The sequence below is a fragment of the Poecilia reticulata genome, linkage group LG8 (assembly GCF_000633615.1).
Source record: "Poecilia reticulata strain Guanapo linkage group LG8, Guppy_female_1.0+MT, whole genome shotgun sequence".
NCBI classification, from domain to species: Eukaryota; Metazoa; Chordata; class Actinopteri; order Cyprinodontiformes; family Poeciliidae; genus Poecilia; species Poecilia reticulata.
The window spans coordinates 25185025-25205795 of NC_024338.1; the positions used below are offsets into that span (position 1 = coordinate 25185025).

The window sequence follows — 20771 nt, forward strand, 5'->3', positions numbered from 1 at the left end:
TTACAGATATTACTATTTTGTGTTTTAAAAATTCAAATCAAAAGCACATCTTCTGACATCAATGCGCTACTCGTTTTGTATTTATCGTTCGCTTTATAAAAAAAGAAACCTTACGTTGTCCTAAGCAGCTTGAGTTGCTCCCATGTTTCATCCTGAACCAATGTGTCTTCCTCATATTCAGCACACACAAAGCAAAGATCCAGCTGACATTAAAGCAAAATGCCGTCTGCTTCGATCGTGCAGTCTGGGCTGCCACATGTCAGAACGCCACAAACGCTGATACATTGTGTTTTCTGACACCTTTCTGTCAGAACCGAATTTATCTGTATTTTCAGCTGCTGTAGCTGTTGGGTACTTGGACTGGTTTGTCCACAGATTGCATGTTTTCCCTATAAATTCCTGCTTTCATTTTTGGTTTTTCTTTCTGAACTCTAAAGCCAGTGAGCATCCTTCAAGTTAGACCTTTTTTTGCTTTATACAAAATGGTTCAGGGAAAGGGGGCTGCACAGTGGTGCAGGTGGTTAGAGCTGTTGCCTTGCAGCAAGAAGGTTCTGGGTTCGATTCCCTGCGTGGAGTTTGCATGTTCTCCCTGTGCATGCATGGGTTTTCTCCGGGTACTCCGGTTTCCTCCCACGGTCCAAAAACATGACTGTCAGGTTAATTGGCCTCTCCAAATTGTCACTAGGTATTACTGTGTGCAGCATGGTTGTTTGTCCTGTGTGTCTCTGTGTTGCCCTGCGACAGACTGGCGACCTGTCCAGGGTGACCCTGCCTCTCGCCCGGAACGCTAGCTGGAGATGGGCACCAGCAACCCTCCTGACCCCACCAAGGGATAAGGGTGTAAGAAAATGGATGGATGGATGGTTCTGGGAAAGAGGGATGTCCATTAGCTAATATATCAACCACTGCTATGTAACAAAGTGAAATATTTGTTGTCTTTTGACTAATCTGCTAATAATTAACAACACCTGAAGTTGAAAAGTGAAAAATTTGACATCAATATTGACAGTTTTGTGAAAAACAGTTTTTTATCCTTAGCATTTTTTTCCTCTTTTTACCTATTTTTTTACACTTAACAGTTTCACACTATTACAAAATGCAGTTTTGCCAAATTAAAAAACTTCCCAAACCAAACTGGTTTACATTTGAAAACGTAATTTTCTCTAAAACTGTTCCTCTCTTGATGGTAGCAAGTGGCATCAAGCATTGATGGGAACTCTAAATGAAATGTTTACTTTGTATCTCAATCAATTTCAAGTCAAGACTTTGACTAGGCCGTCCAAAAATATTTCGATTCGCTTTTTTCTTTTCTTTAGACGTTCAGAGGTGGACTTTGGATTGTGAATTTAAGCTTAAAATCAGATTGGTGTTTGGATTAGTTGAATCATTAACACTGATTTTAACTGCGAATATGAGACCTGGATTGATTTAGAGTTTGTTTGGGGTTTTTATTGATCAGTTATTAATGTTGTCTTGGAGTAATTTTGGGTGGCCATGTTTTCATATTCCCTTTATTTGTGCATCATGACTCCTGCTGAGGTCCTCTGGAGTCTCAAAGCCTTAAAAATGAATTAATGAAGTCAATGAATTTGAATCATCAGTTTGTTGCTTTGTATGAAGCTGTTTCACTGAGTTAAAACAACATTTTTCTTATTAACCACAGAAATGGAAATCTACGAGGGGTGAATGCTTTTTCACTGCACTGTAAATGTGATTGAAAGATGGCAAGAGTTGAATGCATATACAGCTCTGGAAAAAAATAGGAGTCTACTTCACTGAACCCCATTGAAAACTTCATGAATTTCCACCAAATATTAAATTCTGAACTCTTCCTGAGTGAAAACATTAGTATTGTTGTTTGTAAATTAATATGAAATTGTTTTTTTTTGCATTATTACCGAGTGCTGCATCTTTTTCGGTATTTTGACCATTTCTCATTTCCTACAAATAAATACAAAATTTTTGCTTGGAATTTCAGAGACATGTTACCAGTGGTTCATATATGGTTCATTTTAATCAAACATATACCTATAAAAAGTAAAATTAGAGAAACTGATCGTTTTAAGTGGTCTCTTAATCTTTTCCAGAGCTGTATATTTTTTGAACTGGCTAAAGCATAAAAAAGTATGTTATGATTTTAAATGAAAGTCTTGTAAGCAAACTCTGCTTCTGAATTAATATCTAAAATCAAACATGATCCAGTTATGCTTGCATTTGGTATCTATTACAGATGTAATCCTTTTTAAAATTATTAACTGACTGAGTTAGGCTTGTATTACGCACTCATTAGTGAAGGCGGGGGTATTTCGGTTCAGTTGAGTTCATTTGTGACTCATCTTTCTGGTCATTTTCACACAGTCCAGCCAGTTTCCAGGATGTGACAGAGACGTAAAGAAAGGCCAGTTGCAACCACCAGTTTGGAGATTCTGTCCTCCGGGACTCATTTCTTTCTCCAATTTAGAGATTCTGTCCTCTGGGACTCATTTCTTTCTCTTAATCTGCCTTTCTCCACCTCAAACGGAGCTAATCTCACTCTCTTTATGAATTTATTGCATGCAGAGCTGAGGATTGGTGCTACAGTTTCCCTTCGTTGGCAGGAGACGTCGTCTTCCTCAGAGATAAACCAGAAAGGATATTTAATGTTCTCACTTTTCCTCTTTCTTTATTCATTATCACATCATCCAGTGTGATAAGTGTGAAGATATTTTTATCTGTTTAATTATCAGGATATGGGGTTCGCAGTACGTGTTAGCTCTCCGATGGTAATCACCTCTTAGTCATACACTGTGGATTCTTGCAACACCTGCTGCGATGTTCCTGTTTGTTCGTGGCAGTAACAGATTAAAATCTTTAAACTCTGCGCTGTTTTCTGGCATCATTACAGAATGGTACAGTTAAGATTAGTTACTGTGTTTTTTTTTTAAGATAAAACAAAGGAATGAATGATTACTAAACTATCACACCTTTAATGTCAAGTCAATATTTGTATAGTCTTGTAAAAAACAAATCTGCTACTTCGTTTTTGCTGCTGCTCTTCAGGACTCGTCATTTTTCTTAGTCGCTCATCTTTTCCCGTCGTAGCCGCTCTCCTTTTTCCATTACCCCGTCGATTCTGCTGCTCTCTTTTCCCAACTGCATTGATTTAGTGCTTCTTTCTTTTTCAGCAATGACTCAACAAATGAGAAAAGTTTGAAGCAGATAATTGAATATTCTCAGGAAAACACCAAAGTTATGAGAAATGTCACGGACAAATTGTGGCATCTTATAAATCAGAAGGTTTCAGACTTCTGTTTGTTTGAAGCTTCGTGTCCCCCACACTTATTCAAATAACTGCAAGTGCAAAATATGTATGTATAAAAGTTGTGTTCAGTGTTTAGAATTTCCTTATAATAGTTTGATGCAATTTTTTTATTCCTCCTTTGCTAGTTTTGTTGTAGTGCCTTCTAAATTTTGATAACCAGCTTCAGCCAGGATCTTCACATGATGTTTTTCTTTTTTTTTTTTTTTTGCATTTCATACTTTTTCCACCAAAACATGTTGTGGGAGTCAGAACTTGTTTCCCTCCTGAATGGTATGATGGCTAGACATTGCAATGCTCTTTACACAACTATATATTTTCTCATCCTGATATCTTAGGGTATTTTCATGTTAGACTGGGAACCAAAATTGCAAGATTTGTTACATTTTCAGCTGGTTGGGTTCGTTTTCACACTGCACTGTGTTGAACAAACCTTTTACCCCGCTTCGCCTCAGGAACCACTGAAGGAAACTACATGAAAACCTCTGAAGAAGACATGAGTGCAACTTCCTTCTTCACAAAATGTAAACATAAATGGAGTAGTATAATTTTTTTTTGTAGGATTTCTATCTTATCCTGAGCCATTTCTCCCGTTAGCGTTAAACTCTTGTTTGTTTTGGTTATATTTATCCAGAATGCCCTGCAGTGCAGTCCGCTTCCTGCTTTTTGAGCCACTCTCCCCAGTCCACTTGCATTCAGTTTGAACCACACCAAAGTTCACTTCAACCAAACTGACCAGAGTTTTTGTTTTTGGTCCGATTGCGCATTCACAACTCCCCAAACAAACCAAACTTTATAGGCAAACAAATTGGAGTTCAACTAAAGTGGACTAAATGGGGTTGGTGTGAACCAGTGTGTCTGAGGTGTTGCTTAAAATACCTCATCATCTGGGCTTTCCCAAATGCCTTAAGACATACAACTCTTAGTTAAAACCCTTTATGACCTAAGTTTCAAATCTCCACCTGGATATTTTTGCTTATTTTAATTTTACGCAGTTCTTTAAATGTCCTGTGAGTAAAGATATTTGCCCATTTATCCAAAACAACTGGAACTTTCAGTATCTAGGAAGTTATTTCTTCAATCTACAGTCTATTAATAGAGTAATTTCAATTCCTGCTACGACGGGGGTGAAATTACCGTAATAACTTAATATTGCCTGGAAAATGCAACGTCTCCCCTTTCAGAAATTGCTGGAATTGTGCAGATAGCGCAACTTGTGGTGGAATTACTGTACTGCAAATTTGGCTGGATTGTTAGCACTATTTTCATTCTGGAAGGGTTAAATAAACAACTTTAAAATTACCTAAATAATTTAGGTAATCCTAACTGACTGACTTATTATGTAAGAAGTGAAAAGTTTTTCTTTCTAATTTTAACAAAAATGTCCTGCTTGTCTATTTCTACAGCACCACAGTAAAATCTACGAGAAATATTTGTGGGCATTTAGTGATGCATTTAGTGATTACAAATCCTTTCAGTTGTGTTGTCATTATGCCTCTGGTTTCACTAACTAACCAGTGTGCTGCTAATGAATGTATGCTACTATAATGTTGGTCCAAAGCTGAAACATCTGGAACATCTTGGCTTTCTCTTTGCCTTTTTTTTGTATTTATTTACAATCGATTCCTACATGTAGGCGCTCACTTCTCAGCGCTTATGTAGCCCTGACTCGGCCCGGTTACTATGACACTACTGAGGTCCCTGCCGGGGCTCAGCCAATAGAAAGGCAGCTCTGCCATCAGGTGGCCTGTATCTATTTTGAACAGGAGCTGTCTGTGAAGTGAAGCAAGCAGCTAAATTAGAGACACAACCTAATGACATCGGGGAAGGAGGAGTGGGTGATGAGGGGGGTCGGAAATGAAGAGCGTTCTCTCTCTCCTTTTTGATTTTGTGTGATGTTAATAAAATAAACGGATGACTCAGACACTCTACCACATATAAAAAGTCGTAGCTTATTGCTCTCCCTCCCTACTGCCTTCGCTGCATCACCGACCTGTTGTGGTAGGCGGGTTAGACGATGCTCTTGCCTCTTTTTTCCTTTTAAAATGTTCCACTGGGAACCTCATCAGGTATTTCTTAGTCACTGCCTCGTGTTTGGATGCACCTGAACGCCTCATACGATGACTCAGACCCGCTAAGTGGGGGTACTGCTGTTATTGCTGCTGTTATTGTCCTCATTAGATGCTGCTTGGAACTCACAGTGCCACCGCCACACCACTTTGACCATTTCGATAAATGGAACAGGAAGTGACGAGCAGCCGTCCAGCGCCCTGGTAACAGGGAGTGCCCACTCTCATTGTGCCGTTGCCAAGTCACAGAGCGCCTCAGTGAAACAGGTGGCAGAGTGAGAATCAACATTAGTGTTTGTCATTTTGCTTCAAATCCTGCAGATACACATGAACAGCCGTCAGAAGCAAATACAAGGTTAATCACACATAAAAAGATGTGCAAACATTGACTCATAGCAAAGATGTTGCACCCATAACTGTTATTTTTCCAGACATTTGACTCCAGCCAAATATCTGTACTGTTTTCTAGCTTTTATATATTTGGAAAAAACATAATTCTCTTTAAGTCTGCTTTAAAAAGCAGCACAAAAACATCTTATTATTTCTAAAATCTTCGATTTGGGAACATTAAAGCTGCAGTATTTAACTCAAAAAAGGCTTTATGCATATTCGATCTGTCACCATATTTTGACAGATAATCTGTAACTATCTGTCACTTATAGGCTTGTCAGGATAACACATTTTACTGCACAGAAGTTACTCCAATAAAAGATAATATTGTTGTTTTGAGATCATTTTCAAGTAATATAATGGTAATGGCATAGTAATGCAAGAGCACATTCTCGAAGATCAATAAACTTTAAATTTTAACAATTATTTAACAACAACAAATGTTATTTTGTAATAATTTCAAATAACAAAAAACAGATTGGATTTGCTCTGAATCAAACTCCAGAAGAATATCTGGCGACAGCCGTTTGCTGGACCTGACGGGTGTGATGTGTGACTAGACTTGAGCAGGATTTTTTATTATTTTTTTAATCGACATTACATATGGCGTATGTCATCCATGTGCATTCTCAGAACTATTTTAAATTCCTACACCTAGTGAGTCACTTCTTCTGCCTGGTACATTCAGCTGTCCCGCATTCTTGTCACTACCTCCTACAAAGCGGCAAGCAGCCTGTCAGCTAAAAAAAAATACACAAAAAGAAGAAAAAAAAAAAGTGGGACGGTTATATAAATTGAACACTCAAACTCTTCATAAGCTGAGGAGTGCGTTGGGGCCAGGCAGCTTTTTATCCTGGCATGCTTGTCTGGATCAGGGTCAGCAGGGGAGAGTCAAGTTACAGCGCATGAGTGGTAGATGTGATGGAAACTTTAGCCACTTCATGAGAATTTTATATCCCAGCTGATATTATAAAGAGTTCCCAGTCCGTGTATTGTCCGTACTTGAGGCACCCACACACTGAATCCCTCGTGCGTTTGGAGGAAGGTCTGAGACCTTGTGTACTCTGTCGCTCACTTGTTATGCATCATTTCCACCTCTGATTGTTTAGAGTCAGCTTACAAGCAACATGGAGTCCTTTGTGTTTGTGTTGTGTATGTTTACCTGAGGCCGGCTTTACTGCTCAGGACAGGAAGGTTTTCACTGCTTCCTGCATTTAATGGCACTTTTGGTAAAAAACCTTTTGAATCTTTTAAGCCAGCAGCAACATTTTACACTAAACTTGTTTGAAAAATTGAATATTTCGTTAAGGTTTAATTTATTGGAGAAAAAAATTGGTAATATTTTAATATCATAGCAACTGCTTTCAGATCAATCATAATAATTGTTTTCAGAAAATCACTAGTAGCGTAGTTAGAAGTACCCAGTGGTGGGTACAGCTCTGCTAATCCGCCAGTAGTAAAGCTAGTTTTTTGTTTCTAAGTTTGCTAATTTTGATTAGCTTTCCCTATATTCATTTTTCTAATTCTAAAACACTAAAATGTACATGGCTGTTTTGTAAACTGTTAGTTTAACCTAGTTTGACATCTGTGTTGAGGTTTTGGTTATCAACCGTTAGGAATTCATCAAGTAGCCGTTTATATTTATGCTCTTATTTTGAATTGGTTGAAGACTGTTTATGTCACTTCCTCTCCTTGTTTTCTCTGTCTTAACTTTAAACAATAAATAAACAGGAATAAATAAAACACAGATAGTAGAGAGCAAGATATAAATTACAGAGCATATGAATATCTTTTAAGGGCAGATATAATTTGAGTTAAAATTAGCGCTTTAGCATTAGCTTCTGCTAAACATAGTGTTTGTGTAGTGCTTTAACAAATTCATCTCTTGCTCTTGTTGATCAACAGGAACAAGATATAAGTTATATCTTGATGTTGTTAATAAATATTTTTTACCCCACTAATTGAATATTTTTTAATTTAAAGGGTGGGTTTGTCATTTTTGGATGTGAGATTATGCAAATGTAATGAAAGGAAGTTAACCAGGAGCACCATTACATGTTGAAGCAATGAGTTCAAAGCACATCACAAGAGAAAATAACATGTATGCTTCTTTACCTTCTATCTTAGTCTGGTTTTTCTTGTTAACAAGGTGTGATTCCCAGTTATTGTCTTCTTGCTAAATATGTTTTTCTCACCTATTTTTTAATTAACTGTGAATTTCAGGGCTCTGCAGACTCCTACACCAGCCGGCCATCGGACTCAGACGTGTCCCTGGAGGAGGACCCCGAGGCTCTGAGGAAGGAGGCCGACAGACAGGCTCTTGCCACGCTTGAGAAAGCAAAGGTCAGTCATCAGTAGGATGATGTTTTGGCCCTGGTTGACCTGTGTGCCTTGAAATCTGGACAACTCCCAGCATGCTAGTGTCTAATATCTGCTCCTGCTGTTGTTATTCCAGACCAAACCAGTGGCATTTGCTGTGCGCACCAACGTTGGTTACAACCCAGGGCCTAACGATGATGTTCCTGTGCAGGGCATGGCCATTTCCTTCGAAGCCAAAGACTTCTTGCACATTAAAGAGGTGTGGACATCGCCTACAGTCTCAATTCACTAGAGAACACAAGGTTTTAACTTCTTTGCAAAGTGTCATAAAACTGTGGTCTTTGTACCCGAGTCCTCAAATGTAATATAAAGGTAAACCGCCGTGTCACAGCAGCCTGGATGACACACAGAAAGGCTTCAGGCTCCTCTGCCACAAAAGCAACTTGCAGTGATGGTGGGTGGAAAGCCAATGAGGTTTTCTGTTTGCTGCATCGCACTGCACAGCCACGCTCCATTGAAACCATGGCAGGCCATGAGTGGGTGTTGGTAGCAGCACAGCCTGCATTGCAATAAGAAATAGGTCCAGAGCAAAAAATAAATAAAGAATATACAAAATTCTCATATTTCATGTTTATATGGTGCGCAGTGCTGCTTATAAGTCTCAAGTTACCAATGAGTCATATTTTCTTCATATTTTCCACCCAGGGAACCAAACTTTCAAACTTTAAAGTGGTCTTAATGAATAGCTCTTCATGCTTTCTGAAGGGCTTTTGAAGTTTTCTTTACACAAGTTGCTTTTTCACATTTATTAAGCCACTTAACTCTGACCTAATAATCATCTAGGCAATAAAAAGGACTCCTAAATTTAGCATTTAGTCCATGCTTAACACTTCATAAAATAATTTTCTTTCCATTTATTCATTTAAATAAAAAAAAACCTCCACAATTTTACAAAGACAATATAGTGTTTGAGCACCTATATGGCTATTGTCAATCATATAATAACTAAGGTTTCTCATATTTTTTTAAATCACATACTTCACAATTGGGGAAAGTACAAATACTTAATTTTAGATGCTCTAAAAGGCAACTAAAGTTCACAGGACAACTTTGGAAGGTTGTCAGAAACCTTGAACATCACATTAAATGACAGCAAAATAAAACGAAAACAAAGTCGCCCTTGATCAGCTGTTTTTACCGCTGTATGCGCTGAAAAAGACAAGTATTTTGTTGTTGACTTCCCATCCAGAAATCACTTGCTGCATTCTTTTTGGCTGTGCAGGAGGCTCCACTTCTGCTTTTCAAGGTGAATAGTTGTAAAACTGCTCATCTGTTTGCAGCCATTTTTACGTCGGAGTAGGGCTGTCACAATAAGCAATAAATCGCATGATGAATTTAAACAAGCTCAATAATTTTCATTTGCATGATTTATTCATTTTGATCTTTTTTGTCTCTTTCTACCAAAAAGTGGAAGATATAAGACTTCAATCTGGTGCTTTTTTGAAGGACAATTTTGTCTACACAGACTTCTTAATTAATATTATTTGTTGTTTCTGTCGTTCTGTTTATGTATTTTGGATATTTAAAACATCTACCAATTCCAGTGTTAAATGTTCGTTAGAATTTAAAGTTTATTGATCTCTGAGAATGTGTTCCTGCATTATTATGCCATTACAATTATATTAGTTTAAAAAAACAATATTACCGCTTATCGCAATAACTTCTGGGACAATTTATCGCCTAGCAAAATTTGTTATTGTGACATAACTACATAGGAGTGTAAACGTTGAGTTGGGGGGCGTGGCTAGCAGCAGCTTATTTGGATTTAAAGTGACAGAGACCCTAAAACAACTCAAAATGGGAAAAGGGAGCAGACTAGAATCTTATTATCTAAGAATGATTTTGTGCTAAAAATGTAATGAACATGTTTTGCATAGGCCATAGATATTCTAACCTGTTCATGGAAGTATAAAAGGCCACTTTTAAATTTTGACTTCATCCATCATTGTGTGCTGATATCTCACTGTTTGCCGTATGCGCAGAAATACAACAACGACTGGTGGATCGGACGCCTCGTGAAGGAGGGCTGTGAGGTGGGCTTCATTCCCAGCCCGGTCAAGCTGGAGAACACCCGCCTGCTGCAGGAGCAGCGGATGAGACAAAATCGGCTCAGCTCCAGGTAACGGCGAAAGGTCCTCTGTGTCTACACTACCAGCAGCGCAAACAACATCCCTGCTTTTCAAAAAAGGGGTCAAACATGAATCACTCCTGATCCACTAGGCTCTGTAAAACACACCAAAATAGACACTAAGCAAAGCTGTGAGTCACTTTATTGCTCTGAACTTCTTCAGTATACACACACACACACGCACACACAGACACCGGCTTCCTTTGTTGCCGTCTTTACAGATATTTGCTAGGAATATTTGTGGTTGTTTAGAATGTGAATATGAATTCACACATTACACATTTTTGTACTCCCATTTGGGTTTCTGTTGCTTCTACAAACAGCTAAGSGTTTACAAAAAACCCCACCAAGCTTACATGAGCGTAACACCAAGCAAGTTGATGCTTTTTGGTGTCTGGAAACTGAAATGTTTCAAAACCCTTCAGAATGTAAGGTCATAAATTTAGAAAGCTCTGCCCCTCCCCTAGCAACCCCAGCCAAGCCCACCCCGTCACCTAGCAACCCCAGCCCATCCCAGTTCGTCACCTAGCAACCCAAGCTGAGTTCCATGCCATTTGGCCAGCTGGTTTTAAACTTGCTAGAAAAGGCAAATGATTTGTTGTTGATTTGCCATCCAGAAACCTCTTCTGAAGGCTCTACTTCTGCTTTCCAGAGATGTATAGTTGTATAATTACGCATCTGTTTTCACCCATTTTCATTTGAAAATGTAAACGTAGGGCAGCAGTTTATTTGGATTTAAAGTGATAAGATGCCCTAAAACTGAAACCTTTAATTATCTAAGAATAATTTTATGCAAAATATGTACTGAACATGTTTTGCATATAGCCCATAAACATATCCTAACCTGTTCCAGGAAACATAATTAACTTTAAAACACACCTACTTTTACTTCCTTTTCCTTTTACAGTAAATCTGGAGGAAGTTCTAGTCTGGATGTTGCCGTAGGAACCCGCAGGCCTACTCCGCCAGGAACAGGTAAGATCAAACAAACAACCTGCTGTGTTTGCAATCCTGAATCAAGGAATAATCAAATGAGACGGCTGCTTCATTCTTTAGATGGAGATTTTAATAATTGGCTAGTTATTCAAGCATGACAATGAATCACGGAATGTCTCGGTGGATTCCTGAGAAAAGTGTAAGAGGTCTTGGGAGGTCACTCATTAGCACTCAGGATGCGACTGAAATAGAGACGAGAACAAGCTACGCTCATTAGAGCTGTTAAGTATGTCTGGCTCGTGTGAGTCTGCATTCGTGTGTCTCTGTAGCTCAAACAAAAATACATCAACACAAACAATTGCTGTTGACTTTAACTGAGTTTGTCAAATGGAGGTTCAGACCTCTAAAACTGCGGTACATTTTCTCAAGATCGGCATGAATTTCAGGTTGATTTGGAGATTTTAATCTTTTTTTTTTTTTTTTTGAACGATCATACAACAAGCAACTTCAAGCAAACATTGTATCTAATCCACAAACGTCTGTGATCATTCTGACTGGATATGCTGAAAATAGCGAATGCAGCTCCAATTCAAATAAACTTGATAACTAAAATATCATAATATATCCATTTGGATAAAATTAATTCAGTCACTTCTAACTAGTTGAAGCCATTTATCTTTKTTCAGTGTATTTGACTACTCCACATAGCAGAATTGGAGTGAATTTAGACTGGTTGGCTTCTAGTATGAACAGAAGCATAATTTAAGGAATTGTTGACTTAAAACAAGCTCCTATATCCTATATCTTGTTGAAATGTTACTTGCAAGTTAGTTTTGTCTGATTTCAAGTGTACCAAAATATTTGCACTCGAAATTGGACCGAAAATACTTGGTAAGACTTTGTGTTTTTACAGTGATGCACTCGATGCACTGCAGATTGATTAAATGCAAATTAAACACAACCCAAGGTAGCACTCCAAGCAGAATCGGGTCTCAAGTATCTAAAACTACCAGTGGCATGAAATATTCATCTTAAATGGAGTTACGTACAAACAAAAATGTAAAAAAGTAGTTGCTTTTGGGAAATAATTTCAGTTGTATTTTGTATAATCATTGCAAACAGGAGAAAGGTTTCAAATGCAAGCATACACCTAAACCCTCCTGAAATTATGTAATCACATAAAGTCTGTCTTTTTTGTAAGTTATCTGTTCAGGTTCTAAACGGGGCATCCCATACTCTACCTTAAGCAAGTGGATTATTTCACATTTCCAGTTTCCTTTGTTTTCAGCATGTTATATAAATACGTTACACCTTAACATTCAGTTCGCTGAGCTCGCCAAATCCCAGGTTGACCCTGTAAAACAAGACCCCCACCACCATGACACCATCGCCTAGCTTGATTTCTTTTCTCCTGCAGTTTACTTTCTCTCAGTTCCTTTCGCAGCTCCTCCTGTTTCCCACTTCTTTCACATCGACACTTCAAGTTTAGCTACTTTCACACTGAATTCACCTTCTCTGCTGTTCTCGCTATTACACCTGACATCTGCGGCGTGCTTTGTGGTGATCTATTGTGTTCCTGTTTCTTCCTTTTTTTTGTTAAAATCCTTTTTTCTATCACAGCTTATGTCGTCTTCTGCCTCCCTCTTGATGCCTCTCATGTATTTTTCCTCCTTTCACTTGCTGCGTTTCCATTACAAATGTACGTGAATATTTGTCGACTTTCCGCTAATGTAGAAAAAGCACAATTCTGCAGATTTTTATTCACATGGGAATAAAAATCATGGATTATGATAGATATGCATAATTCAGTCCAAAAAAGAGCGCTGTCTAAGTACGCGGCTAATTGTAGCCAGCGATTTTACAGAAAAGATTCGAATGACAACTTTTTTTTTTAAAGTGCAATCTGTGAGAGAAAAAAAAAAGACCATCGTGCTCCTACTATTTCTTGTTGTCTTCTTTGTAACATCCGGGTGTTGATCATGTGGCTCATGTGATGCAAAAAATTTTTTCTTGCAAACTACATCTATTTTGATATAGCTGGAAAAAAATGCAAAAGCCTTTTACCAAAAAAACATGCTTGTTTTTTCAGAATTGGCGTGTTTCCATTAATCTAATTTATTTTCTGAATTTCAATTTGCTCCATTCTATGGTTAACGGAAACGCAGCTAGCGTCTCTCTGTTATCTTCTCCTTTTTCTTTGCTTTTCTTCATCCTGCATTCTCCTCCTTTTCTGTCCGAACTGTTCATTCAAACAATAGCTCCCATGGACACATCCACAGCAGCCTTTGACGTTGACCCCCTCGACCTTGATGCCGAGGAGCCCCCTGAGTCCCAGGGTGACCCTCGATCCCCCAAGGGCATCTCAGGCAGCGTAACTTCCCCCCAGGCCAACGCCCACCGCCTGCCCTTCTTTAAGAAGGTAACAGTAAAGAAGACTGGACAGGGACGTCTTGTTGCCTTCCTCCTCCAACATTCCTGAACTTGACCTCCGAGTGGAAACCGGAGTTAACCGCTCTACCTCCGCTCCTTGTTTGTCACTAACTGCTCGCACTTTAACCATCCCGGCTGCTACTCTTATCTCCCAAATCTAACCCTGTTTGGCCCTAAAAGGCTCCTTCAATGCTGAGAATGTGTAAACTCTCTAATAATAAAACTTCTCCTCCTCTGTTGTTTCTCTAATCTGAACCTGTTATTAACTAAACATGCTTCTGTGCTTTTTTTGTCTCTTTTTGCTTGTGTGTGGAATGATGCTGCAGGTGGCCCGGCTAAACAGAAACAGAAGTCGGTGAGTGTTTGTTCTTGACACTAACCTCTAACTCAGGGGTGTCCAAAGTCCGGATTGGGGGCCATTTGTGGCCCTTCAGTTGAATTTGTGAGGCCCCCAACTGCAGTGCAGGGAGGATAGAAATTTGACCCCTTTTTGCTGATGCAGATCAGTCTATTACGTAATTTTCTTACAATGGAAAATACAAAGTACAACACAAATTATAACTAAGACTTTTACCAAAAAGCTGACTTTGCTCACGAGGATCAGAACCACTGAAAAAAAAGAATTCGGACTATAAATTTTTCTGAGAAAMAAAAGTCAKAATTTTATTTTTTCAGTGTACCTAATTATTTTCCGTAGAACCCAATTCAATTTTTGTTATTCAGTTAATTAAACTTGGCTGAATATGGCATAATGTTTTGAAATAAACCCAAATCCTGTTCTTATTTTGAGAATAAATTTGTTCAATCGAACCAAAAAAAGTGAAAACTAGGTGCTTTTCTTTTAATACAGCAAATCTGATTTAAGTTATAGATCTATATCGAACAACAACCTTTTCCTTCCCCCCCCCAAAAAATGATTGAATAAAAATCGGACCATTTAACTTGCTTCATTTCAGCTTTTTTTTTTGTTTATTGTCTTGGCCCTCGAGTACTTCTGACTCAAAAAGTTTGGACATCCCTGCTGTAACATCTAATCATGTCGTTCTTTATCCTCTGCATGGAGCAGCTTTCAGCGGCTTTTCAGCTATTTATGCTTTCAAATAATTATTGATGCAAAAAAAAAAAATAGAGGGAAAAAATCCAACGGAGCGGCTTTTAAATCTTGTTGACGCCTCTGTCATTTCCCCTGAGTCAGTATCATGGGCATCAGCGTGCAGATGCAGGTGCAGAGCCTCGTTAATCAGAGTGCAGCTGTAATGCATCCTGACACGCTTTCATTCCCATTTATGATACCTGATGTGAGTGACAGTCAGTCGGTGTAATTTCTGCCCATCAAAAGCTTTCATGAGGTTATTTTAGCTGTGAGAGTAATGGGCAGCTTTTATGTTTGCTGTCATCGACGCTCCCTCCGCCCCTGGTAWAGATGTGGATGCAGGATTAACAGATATTTTTCGTTATTACGTCATGTGTGCTAAAATTAGAGACACCTCTGTTCTTTATACTTTTTTAACGAAGCACTGATTGTTAAATTAATTAAAGGTTGATTTTGTTTCGTTTGAACAATCACTTCAAACCCTCTCATGCTAAAAGTCTCTGTTTCTCATCAGATTTTCTTGAATTTTTTTTTATTTTCTCTTGGGATTTGTGGYGTATTTATTTTTGTTTGCCTTGGGAATTATAGGAAAATAATTGTCTGAAATAAAATCTAATTAGCCAAAATGCTTTAAAAATCCATCCATCCATTTTCTTGACACCCTTGTACCTTTGTGGGGTCGGGAGRGTTGCTGGTGCCGATCTCCAGCAARCGTTCYGGGCGAGAGGYGGGGGTCACCCTGGACAGGTCGCCAGTCTGTCGCAGGGCAACACAGAGACACACAGGACAARCAACCACTCATGCACACACACTCACACCTAGAGGCAATTTAGACAGACCAATTAACCTGACAGTCAAGTTTTTGGACTGTGGGAGGAAACCGGAGTACCCGGAGAAAACCCACCATGCACAGGGAGAACATGCAAACTCCATGCAGAAAGACCGGGGCCGGGATTCGAACCCAGAACCTTCTTGCTGCAAGGCAACAGCTCTACCAACTGCGCCACTGTGCAGCCCTGCTTTAAAAATCCAGAGCTTTAAACATTTTATACGACAGAGTATAAAATATCCATCMTATAAATATATGGCCATAACTACAAAACATAAAAAAGAAGATGACAAGAATATAGTTATAGTATTACAAAAAAGTCATAACTAGAATAAATCGTATGAGAATAAAGGCAAAATAATACAAGAATGAAGACATTGTTTAGAGCATAAAGTCGTAATATTATGACTTTATTCTTAATTTTTTATTTTCCCAGCATGACCCTAATATTCTGTCATAATTTTAGGTTTTTCTATTTATTATTATTTTTATTATTATTACTATTACTATTATTTAAAATAACAAAAAATCTGAACAGTCTACAGCAGTTGGGGGTATTTTACATCAACTAAAGCTTAAATTGGGGTACAAATTATGTTCCGGATGCCTTGAGTTTCATCAGATTTTTATTTAAAATCTCCCAGCATTCATGCATGCAAACAGCAGAAACAGGCCCACAGCACCACAGATCCTCCACTTTACTTAACTGTGGCAATGAGATAATTTTCMAATTAATTTCTGTTACACTTTATGCTTTTTGACTGYTTGTTGCTGTGAAAAACTCAAGATTGGTGTCATTGGGTAAAGACATTTATGAAACTGGACTGTAATAAAAAACACAAAGCTAATTAAGCAGAGTAATGAGAAGCTTTTATACTGGAGTCGTATTGGTGTAGGCCTTCTTCCCAAATTTTATTTATCTTTTAATTCATGTCTGATGTAAGCTATCAATCGAGCTAAAGCTCTAAATTGTGTGCTGTTCCTGCTTTTTTCATGATCAACCAGTGGAGCTGATGTTTTCAGCTTTGCMCTCTTTATTGGCAAGAACCATTTGGACATTTTTACACCGTGTATTTTTGGCTGGTGAATAGAAATGAGGTGAAACGATCTTCCGTTGTTCAGGTTTATGTAATGTAATGTTTGAACAGGTCGCTCTAGTGCTTTCTGATGCCTGAAGTGTTGTAGCAGCACACAGAGGAGTGGGCACGCTTGGAATAAAAATCCACGAAGGGAAATAAATTTCATCCGGCTATCAGAGAATACAGGATAGATAGTCTGGTTTTACCAAAATTAAAAGTATGAAACAYTTATGACTGCTTGTATAGTTAAGGTCAGATCTTGATTTCATTCAGGTGTTGTGTGGGTATATATAGATATACATAAGATATATAGATATAGATATTGTGTTTTATAATGCAAAATTCACAGTGGTGCAGTTGGTAGAGCTGTTGCCTTGCAGCAAGAAGGTTCTGGGTTTGATTCCCGGCGCCGGTCTTTCTGCATGGAGTTTGCATGATCTCCCTGTGCATGCGTGGGTTTTCTCCTGGTACTCCGGTTTCCTCCCACAATCCAAAAACATGACTGTCAGGTTAATTGGTCTCTCCAAATTGTCCCTAGGTGTGAGTGTGTGTGTGCATGGTTGTGTGTCTCTGTGTTGCCCTGTGACAGACTGGCGACCGGTCCGGGGTGACCCCGCCTCTCGCCCGGAACGCTAGCTGGAGATGGGCACCAGCAACCCTCCTGACCCCACCAAGGGACAAGGGTGTAAGAAAATGGATGGATGGATGGATGGTTCTGGGAAAGAGGGATGTCCATTAGCTAATATATCAACCACTGCTATGTAACAAAGTGGATGGATGGATGGCTAATACGAAATTCACGTTTTGCACGTTTTATACTTCCATTTGGGCCTCTTCTGCGTCTAAAAATAGTCCAAGCACTAAAAAAAAAACCACTCAGCTGTTTTTTCTGCAATAAGTTGGTATCTTTTGGAGTTTTGAAAATGAGCCACTTCAAAAAGCATCCTGATTGTTAAATAAAAAACAACAGGCTCTGCACTATTACCTAGCAACCTGAGCCAAGCCCAGAACGTCTCCTAGCAACCCAAGCAGAACGCCAGGATGCTTGCTGTGCTAGTTTCACTGCTGGATGCGCTGCTGGAGAAAACAATTGTTTTGTTGTTGATTTAACATCCAGAAACCATCTGCTGCATTATTTTTGGTTGTGCAGGAGCCTCCACTTCTACTTTTCAAATATGTACAGTTGCAGCAATTTTTACGTGTGAGTGTAAATGTTGAGTTGGGGGGCCTAAAGCAGCTCAAAATAGGCATTATCTAAGAATTATTTTGTGTTAAAAATGTAATAAACATGTTTTGTATAGCCTTTAGACCACATGTGTCAAACTCAAGGCCCGCGGGCCACATGTGGCCCGCCATGTCATTTTATGTGGCCCCCCAGCGTTTTATATGACCATGATTGACTTAAAATAGGTTTTCAGCACGAATTTACTACAAACTGCATCTCCCATAATGCATTCCGATTGTTACCAGCCAACATTACGGCTTCTCGCCACTAGAGAGCAGCAAAGTCACCTCAAGCTGCTTATTGATTTTCCCAGCGAATAACAAGCTAACATCAAAATGTCCAAGAAAAGAAACATCGATTTACAAGACTGTGAATGAAGATGTGTGTGAGTTGGTGTCAGGGCGGCAGCTAGAACTTTTTTTGTTACCCGTTATCTTGACCGACAACATAAAAAAAAATCGTTCATGTACTATTTTTATCCGTGAAATTACAACCATATTAACATCGGCTATTTAGCCGCATTTTATGCGGTTTAGTTGATATTCACCGTGAATCCAGATCCCATCACAAATTAAGCAGGTAAATGTATCTACATTTTTCTCTGTAGTGACAAAAACCTCTGACTGAGGCCTCAATAACTTTTAATAAAATAAATTAAGCGACTTCACTTAAATTAGCATCACTTCACCCGCTGGGGTCTGAACGCATTTCCTCCTCTGCAGAAAAATCGGCGCTAATTCATCAGTCAGTTGGATCTGTCTGATCCAAACAGATCAACTGAACTCTGAGTGTTTTGCCCTGTGCGCGGTCCGGTTTGCGCTTTTACTAGGTTTTTTTGTTGTTGTTTTGCGTGTTTTCGCTTCTCCGAAACGGACAGATGTTACGTCTACAGCGCTCCTCCAGAACTCCGCTCTCCTGGGTAATGTGCACCGAGAAGGCTCCATTTGTTAAATCTTCTGGATGAGTTACTCACAGCGGTTTTTAATTCTTCGCAGCCGCGTCCGCAGTGGTTGAGCAGCGGACTGCGCATGTTACAGTCTAACTAACTTCTGCGTCGTCATTTATTTCCTCAAGATAAATTACCGGCTCCTCAAACGGATTAACACAACGTTCCATTCTCTTTAGTTTTATCTAGTCTGTAATGGAGACTTGAATTTAACGCGCCATTTCAACCAAAGGTTTTGAATGCGCTTCCTAACCAGACGCTCCAAAGCGTTATTTAACAATATGAGGTGTTTAATCTATTTTTAACATTGTATTTTCATACATTTATGCTAGGGCTGCCCAAGTCTAGTTTTCCAGAGCTATCATCTGCAACTTTAGATGCGTTCCTTCTCCATCACACCTGGCATTATAAGCCTCTACAGAACTGAATTGCTGCTGATGAGGGAAATCAACCTTTTGTCTGGGGTGTTTTGACAGGGATGCATGTAAAAGTTGCAGTCTGGAGAACTGGACCTGGGCACTTCTGATTTGTACCGTCAATGTGGCCCGTTGAAGGTGGCCAATATGCTGAAGTGGCCCTCGGTGAAATTGAGTTTGACACCCCTGCTTTAGACCAACCTTAAACAAACCTGTGCAAAGAGGAATAATAAGCAACTTTAAATGCGTAAGAGAAACGGCTTATTTTTGTTGTTTAATAGCAATTAAATAACTTTCTTTTCCAGAGATAAATAAAACATAAAGTTAGACATCAATATGTGAACACTTCTTAATAGGGAGCTGAATATTTAATGGGGTGTCCTAATTTTCTCACATGACTGTAGTAGCAATTAGTAATGTAATATGACTGCTGCAACTGTTCCCATCTATAACAGAAGGAGGGAAGTGTGAAGTTTGACGTCTGTGTTTGGAGCCACGGCGCGGTCACGAGAGCTCTCCTGACACTCACGCTGGCGTCTGGTTTAATTATGGACGCATTAATTATGGAGCCGAGGAAATAGAGGGCACCGCTCTGAGTTCAAAAATCAATCCCTCCCTCTGCACACTCAGGCACTTAATAAAACAAATGGACTCCATCGTCTGAGACTCGCCATCCATCACTGCGACCTCTGACATAAGGAGGGGAAGGATTTATGCGAGTGTGACTCTGTTAGCTTTGGTTCTGTCCAATTCTGATGTTCTCTTTCCCTGGGTAAGATGGAGCATGTTCCTCCATACGACGTGGTTCCCTCCATGAGACCCATCATCCTCGTTGGACCCTCACTAAAAGGCTATGAGGTAAGGAAGGAAGCGAAGCAATAGCTGCTAATTTAAGCCTAAATTCAGTCCTTTTCTGTGTTCTTCATGTCTGGTTTTGTTTCCTAGGTGACAGATATGATGCAGAAAGCGCTCTTTGACTTTCTGAAACACAAGTTTGAGGGCAGGTAAGACATGCAAAACCCATTATTAACACTGAGAAACCTCCCTCTGATTTAGGGCTGAAACGATTAATCGGATTAATCGTGATGATTGAATCATTAAAATAATTGTCAACTAATTTAGTAATTCATTAATCATTAACTGAATTCACAAATAGCCAACATATTCAGAGCAGTAACCAAGCCTGCAGAATAATTTGCTAAATGTGCCTATTTTTCATCTGATTAATCAATTAATCGGATTAATCGTGATGAAACAATTATTTAAATGATAATCAACTCATTTAATAATTAATCATTAACTGGACTAAAAAAAAGGCCAACATATTCAGAACAGTAATAAAGCCTGCAGAATGTGAGAATTTTTTATCTGATTAATCGATTAAACAAACGACTAAACTAATTTACAAATTGGTTAATCATTAACTGAAGTATATAGACTCAAAAAAAGGCTATTTGTTGGGGGGGAGACATTCAGAACGTTAATGAAGTCAAAACTGTTGACTTGAAAAGAAAAATATATACATATTTTTCTTTTCAAATATGTGTGTATAT

General features: G+C 38.9%; 1 protein-coding gene across 6 annotated transcripts in view; it reads left to right on the forward strand.

The window, feature by feature from the left end:
- The window catches only part of cacnb1 (calcium channel, voltage-dependent, beta 1 subunit), a 45073-nt gene that overhangs the window by 13238 nt on the left and 11064 nt on the right, over positions 1–20771 (forward strand). For 4 of the 6 annotated variants that reach the window (XM_008416974.2, XM_008416968.2, XM_008416970.2 and 1 more), the window contains 7 exons: positions 7981–8100; positions 8213–8335; positions 10119–10255; positions 11172–11239; positions 13459–13619; positions 19996–20076; positions 20164–20222. In XM_008416974.2, the coding sequence (XP_008415196.1) occupies positions 7981–8100; positions 8213–8335; positions 10119–10255; positions 11172–11239; positions 13459–13619; positions 19996–20076; positions 20164–20222 (749 nt within the window). Of the gene's footprint in view, positions 1–7980; positions 8101–8212; positions 8336–10118; positions 10256–11171; positions 11240–13458; positions 13620–13956; positions 13986–19995; positions 20077–20163; positions 20223–20771 lie in introns of all 6 variants that reach the window. The other 2 variants (XM_008416971.2, XM_008416972.2) reach the window with 1 other exon arrangement.